We start from the raw sequence: 6,000 nt of genomic DNA, 5'->3' as shown, positions 1-6,000 counted from the left end.
TACTTCTTTGACAAGGGCCAATTTTACTTGAATCGAAAATCGCTTGTCAATAATCAGATTGTCTGTCTGTTAGGTCATCAGCCCACAGGCTGGTTGGATCCTAAAATAGCACCACCAAAGGTTATGCGGTTATAAGGAAACCCCAAAAACCAATGGCAGCACCAAAATGAGGCGTACTAGGCAAGATGAGGAGTGAGGTAGTTTGTCACTGCTTTCCTCACTGGGTCAGAAAGTACTATTGCAGCACGACTGACCCTATGAGCAACGCCTTTCATAACACTCAGATGCACTAGTCATGCTCTGAATGTCATTACTCAGCACTACCCATACCCCAGCAACTTCCATATTGTCACAGCCATGGATGTTGACTGGGACTTCGGTGGAAGCTACACTTTACTCTGGCTTGTGCCAAGAGATGGATGCAAAAGTACTGTACCCATCAAGAAATGACAGCAGGCAGATAATCAGATTACTAACACGTTTCTCGCTTCTCCTACAGATTCTTCTTCTTGGCCTTTTTCCAACTTCTTGGGGTCGGCACTATATGTTGATTAAGCCCAGTTTTACGGTCTTCCCTGACGTCAACCCTATGTGGAGTGATGTACTTATTCACAATTATTACGTGTTTCTGTGGTGATTTGTAGAATGATGAATGCATTCGAAGACGTGTATTAAGAGAAAAATTCCCAGACCCCGACCTAGAGGAATTACCAGGCGTAGTTAAAATCTTCGGTCCGGTCGTGAATCGAATCCAGGGCCCACTGAACTGAAGGCCGCTGACAAATCTGCCAAGGAGTCGGAGTCGATCCTCAGACAGCATTATCGGTTTTTTTTTTTTTTTTTTTTTTTTTTTTTTTTTTTTTTTTTTTTTTTTACAAGTTACTTTACCGGGCGGTCACTTGCTCGGTGTGCTTCGAAATCAGTTAATGGGGAATTATGAGAAAATTCTTGTTAGTAATTTTGTAAAAATCCCATAGGGTGTATCTTGAAAGTTCAGAGGTTATAAGGCAACATGCGATTTTATCCTTGAACATGGTTCAACATACCGGCATATTTGACGTTAGGAGTGACTAGGGGGAAAACACTCCTACATGTGGTTCGCGTTGGAAAGAAAGGTTTGCAATACTTAAAAAACAAAAAGCACGCATGTTTCCTTCAATGAAAATAGGAGCTATGAAGAATGATTAAACTATCCAGAAACGAAAACATATTCTCGGCAACATGATATAAGTTCAAGCTAATGCAACAACACTGGATTACAATAATCCTATATTTATCTAAATATTTGTAGGAAACGCGAAATACTGTTTCCGGGGAGATACACGCCAAGTATTTTCATGAACGGTAAAAGTACGCCCATAACCCTAATGAAAACAACTGACTTTGACAGCTTGCCTTGTCACTGGTTCAATAACAACATAAAAATGAAAAGGAGAAACACGATGAATAGAAATGCTTAAGAAATTGTCAAAAATGATAAGATAAATGTATGATCAAACTGATAACTTACGCTTTGCGGACAGAAATGATAGAAACACGAAATTTCTTGACACTATACCACACTACACACAAACAGCAACACGCTCATACCAGCGAACTCACTTTATCAAATAAGTTCACTCTGAAGATATGTCACCCGTTCTTCGAATTCTACACAACCAGATCAAGGAAGGGAACAATAAGTATACAAAATATCTACGTGAAAACAACGCAGTGTATTTTAATGGATTAAGTTTTGATGTTGGATCAAACTATCGCTTTCCCCACTACAACCAAACACGACGAAACTGTTGTGTTTGTTACAGTTCTATGAAATCTTTGCTGTCATTTGCACCTAACCTAGCGGTAGAAATTAGAACGAGAAAATAAGACGAGTGGAGTGTTGCGCATTGTGTAGGCTGCGATTCCGTGCGAATTGCAAGTGGACTTTAACCGTACATGTGTAAAAAATTAACTGTACAGTTTGGATGAATTTTCATTGCATAAAGTAATAAGTTTTTTAAGATTGCTTTGTGAGCAGTAGAGATTATAATGTACATTAACCATTCATTCAACTTTCACTGTTTATCAGACATTAATTAGATATAAAATGAGGTTATGTTCTTGAAGTTCTCTTCAGATTTTCGAGTTGGCAGTTATTTTTCAATGGCTCTCGGTGATTGCACTTTTTAATGATTATTTCGACAAGATGGATAAGAAAATTTTAAACTTAAATGTTGGAGTACTTGGGCATGTTGACAGTGGAAAGACATCCCTAGCAAAAGTTCTTAGTACAAAAGCTAGTACTGCATCTTTTGATAAAAATCCTCAGTCACAAGAAAGAGGAATCACTATAGATTTAGGATTTAGTTCTTCATCATGTGATATGCCTGAAATTCTGAAAAGCACTTCAGGGTTAGAAAAGCTCCAGTTCACTTTTGTTGATTGCCCTGGGCATGCATCGTTAATTCGTACCATTATTGGAGGTTTGTTACTCAGTGATCATTGTAAAATTTCGAGTGATTATTTATGGTATAATTACTAGTTTTGGTGAATTAATGGATGATATGTACCTTATTTCCAGGAGCACAAATCATTGATATGATGATTCTTGTTATTGACATTACTAAAGGCATGCAAACACAAACTGCAGAATGCTTAATTATTGGAGAACTGTCATGTGACAAAATGATAGTTGTTCTAAACAAAATTGATCTGTTACCTCCGAAGACTAGAGAAATTTCAGTTCAAAAGGTTTTATTATTTATATTGCTTTTGTTTACCATTTGTTGTTAGTGAAGTATATAGTAGACCTACTTAATGTAACTTTTCATTCACTTGTGAGCAGCATAAGAAAGCATTTTAGTTTAATTTTGTAACTGTTTGTTTGGTTAATCACACACTTAGAGTAATAATTTCTTGTACAGGTAATGAAAAAAATGAGGCTCACCCTCAGCAACACTATTTTTAAGGACAGTCCTATTGTAAGTGTGGCAGCAAGACCTGGGGGTGCAGAGGAAGACAATAAACCAGAAGGTAAAGATTATGAGTATACAACTGTCTTATCATAATGCTTCGAGTTTACTCTTGCTACTAGAAATATTGTCATGTATACACTTGTTATAAGGAGAGAATTTTTTTTGTATTTCATTTTCAAAATATAATTACACTCGGCCATGCTAGGAACTACGGATGTTTACATCTGGTGCTGTGTCCCCAGGTACAGTAGTGTGCTAAATCTATGACTGTCAGTTCTCAGTGATACAGTAGGTCGTTTCGCCCTGAATTTGCTAGCACCTGAACAATCAACATACGTAATTTGTCCTGTTTTTTTCACATTTGTGTCAATCTCAGATCATCCTCAAAATTTAATCTTATTTTGTCGGTAATGCAAGACTCCTTGATGAACTGACATGCCTGCTCTCCACCGACTGCGATAAACAAACCCAATTGTAATCATAATTGGAATATGTAATATATGGAGGGTAATTTTGGGAACCATTCAACTGATTTTTAATACTTCTTTCACCATTAGAAAGCATTTTTATTACAGATTATTATAGACTATGGTTGTGCTTCCTTACTCAGGTTGCATGTTTAGGAAAGAGTTAAATCATAGAAAAATGATGTGAAGGTATACCTGAAGTTGCGGAGAGCGGAGATCCTTCCTTTATGCTTGCTAGGGATTCATCACTCACCCCAAGAAGTATTCATACTTATATAGAGGAATTAAAACCGAGACTGTGTAAATTTGTGAAATGTGATCAGTTTCTGTGTTCCTATTGGTTATTTGTGATGAAGACAAGTTTCTTATTGTCTCTGAAAGAGCTCACATTGTGTCTGGGCACATAGTTGCCACATTGCATGAAAATAAGGAAACCATCAGGTGGATGCCAGATGCAACTACTTTATCCTTGATTTTTTTCGCTTGAGATATATTATGCAAACAGACCAATGGTGTGTCACTGCCCAGACATAACCAAAGCAGACCAGTGGTCTTGTCACTGGGTATAACTTACTAGACCCGCCTGGGTGGCCATGGTTGTTAAGACATCACGTCCTTAATGGACTGACACCATAGATGGTTGGTTCGAGTCTCTTTGGTGGAAAAATAGTTCACCTTCAGAATGTTGAACAGTAGGATGGTAGAAGTGGTGCTATTTAAGATGAAATTCTAAAAGAATTCAATTATGTAAAGTCCACCTGTTCAATTCATGATTGCCATTTAATAAATGGTTTGTTTAAATAGCTATATATACCGAGCTCAATAGCTGCAGTCGCTTAAGTGCGGCCAGTATCCAGTAATCGGGAGATAGTGGGTTCGAACCCCATTGTCGGCAGCCTGAAGATGGTTTTCTGTGGTTTTCCATTTTCACACCAGGCAAATGCTGGGGCTGTACCTTAATTAAGGCCACGGCCGCTTCCTTCCAACTCCTAGGCCTTTCCTATCCCATCGTCGCCATAAGACCTATCTGTGTCGGCGCGACGTAAAGCCACTAGCAAAAAAAAAAAAAAAAAAGCTATATAGGACATGTTTCAACCTAGCCTTTTCAACCAATATTGTATTAAATACGGTTGGACCCACACTTACAACTAAATTCATCCAAGTTTGAATCTATGTACATTTGAAACGCAGATTTCCATTGTGTTTTTTGAGTGTATTTTAATATTGAATCTGTGTACATTTTAAACATTGACTTCCATTGCATTTGTTGATTCTATTTTATCTCTAATTTTTTATGTATCAGTGTTTTTGTTATATGTCTTTCTCCTTTATGTTATTTTAGCTGATTCGAAACATGTCGTATATAGCTTTTTAAACAGACCATTATTAAATGGCAAATGTGTATTGAACAGGTGGACTTTACACAATTAAATTCCTTTAGAATTTCATCTTAGATATATATATATATTTTTTTTTTTTTCTAGTGGCTTTACATCGCATCGACACAGATAGGTCTTTTGGTGACGATGGGATAGGAAAGGCCCAGGAGTTGGAAGGAAGCGGCCGTGTCCTTAATTAAGGTACAGCTCCAGCATTTGCCTGGTGTGAAAATGGGAAACCACGGAAAACCATCTTCAGGGCTGCCAACAATGGGATTTGAACCCACTATCTCCTGGATGCAAGCTCACAGCCGCGCGTCCCTAATCGCACGCCAACTCGCCCGATCCTTAGATATTTAAAGTCGATACGGAAACGGAAGCCTCCGTGGCTCAGACGGCAGCGCGTCAGCCTCTCACCGCTGGATACCGTGGTTCAAATCCCGGTCCCTCCACGTGAGATTTGTGCTGGACAATGCGGAGGCGGGACAGGTTTTTCTTTCATTCCAGCAACACTCTCCATTATTTCATAGCATTTATCAGTCATTAATAATCACCTTGGGAGTGGCGACCCCATTGTAATAATAGCCTATATATGGTTCATTCATTACATCCCTGACCCGGTTAAAGACTGGATAACAGGTTGTAGTTCATTTTCACGGAAACAGAATGAAGTTCATTGCTTGAAGTGGTGGTATACAATTCCTCATCACTAGGTTGCATGCCGAAAGCCTGGATTCAGTTCCAAACCTCTGCAGTTTTCATTTGGAGTGAGGGCATGTGACATTGTTGATGGTGATTTGGCCATTGGATGGGGACATTAAGCCTTAAGCAAACCCCTTGCTGTTATTTGACAGGAGTAGGCTATCTTTTAAATTTAAGAATTTCATTATTAAGTCCATATTGAACCGAGAATAAGTAAAATTAAAAGTCCACCTTTTCAATACTAATATAAACTAAATAAGTTATAACATTTACTTGGAACTAGTTTTGACGCTTGTGAGCATCATCTTCAGCCAAATTTGACAACAGGCAATCATAAATATACATATCATTCTCCAGATACTTTTAGGGGCATCATAAGTCCCACATTAAGAGTGTTTATATGTGCATTGATTTAATGATGATATGTATATTTATGACTGCCTGTCCTCATATTTGGCTGAAGATGACGCTCACCAGCGTCGAAACTAGTTCCAA

General features: G+C 38.1%; 1 protein-coding gene across 2 annotated transcripts in view; it reads left to right on the top strand.

The window, feature by feature from the left end:
- Positions 1-1,867: 1,867 nt before the first annotated feature.
- Positions 1,868-6,000, top strand: part of eEFSec (eukaryotic translation elongation factor, selenocysteine-specific) — a 29,271-nt gene continuing 25,138 nt past the window's right edge. Inside the window, exons 1-3 of one of the 2 annotated variants that reach the window (XM_067135984.2) lie at positions 1,868-1,987; positions 2,564-2,733; positions 2,907-3,015. In XM_067135984.2, coding sequence (XP_066992085.2) covers positions 2,581-2,733; positions 2,907-3,015 — 262 coding nt within the window. In that variant the 5' untranslated portion in view covers positions 1,868-1,987; positions 2,564-2,580. Of the gene's footprint in view, positions 2,466-2,563; positions 2,734-2,906; positions 3,016-6,000 lie in introns of both variants that reach the window. The other variant, XM_067135983.2, reaches the window with a different exon arrangement.

This window comes from Anabrus simplex, chromosome 1 (assembly GCF_040414725.1).
Source record: "Anabrus simplex isolate iqAnaSimp1 chromosome 1, ASM4041472v1, whole genome shotgun sequence".
NCBI classification, from domain to species: Eukaryota; Metazoa; Arthropoda; class Insecta; order Orthoptera; family Tettigoniidae; genus Anabrus; species Anabrus simplex.
This window is presented reverse-complemented; position numbering and strand designations above follow the sequence as displayed.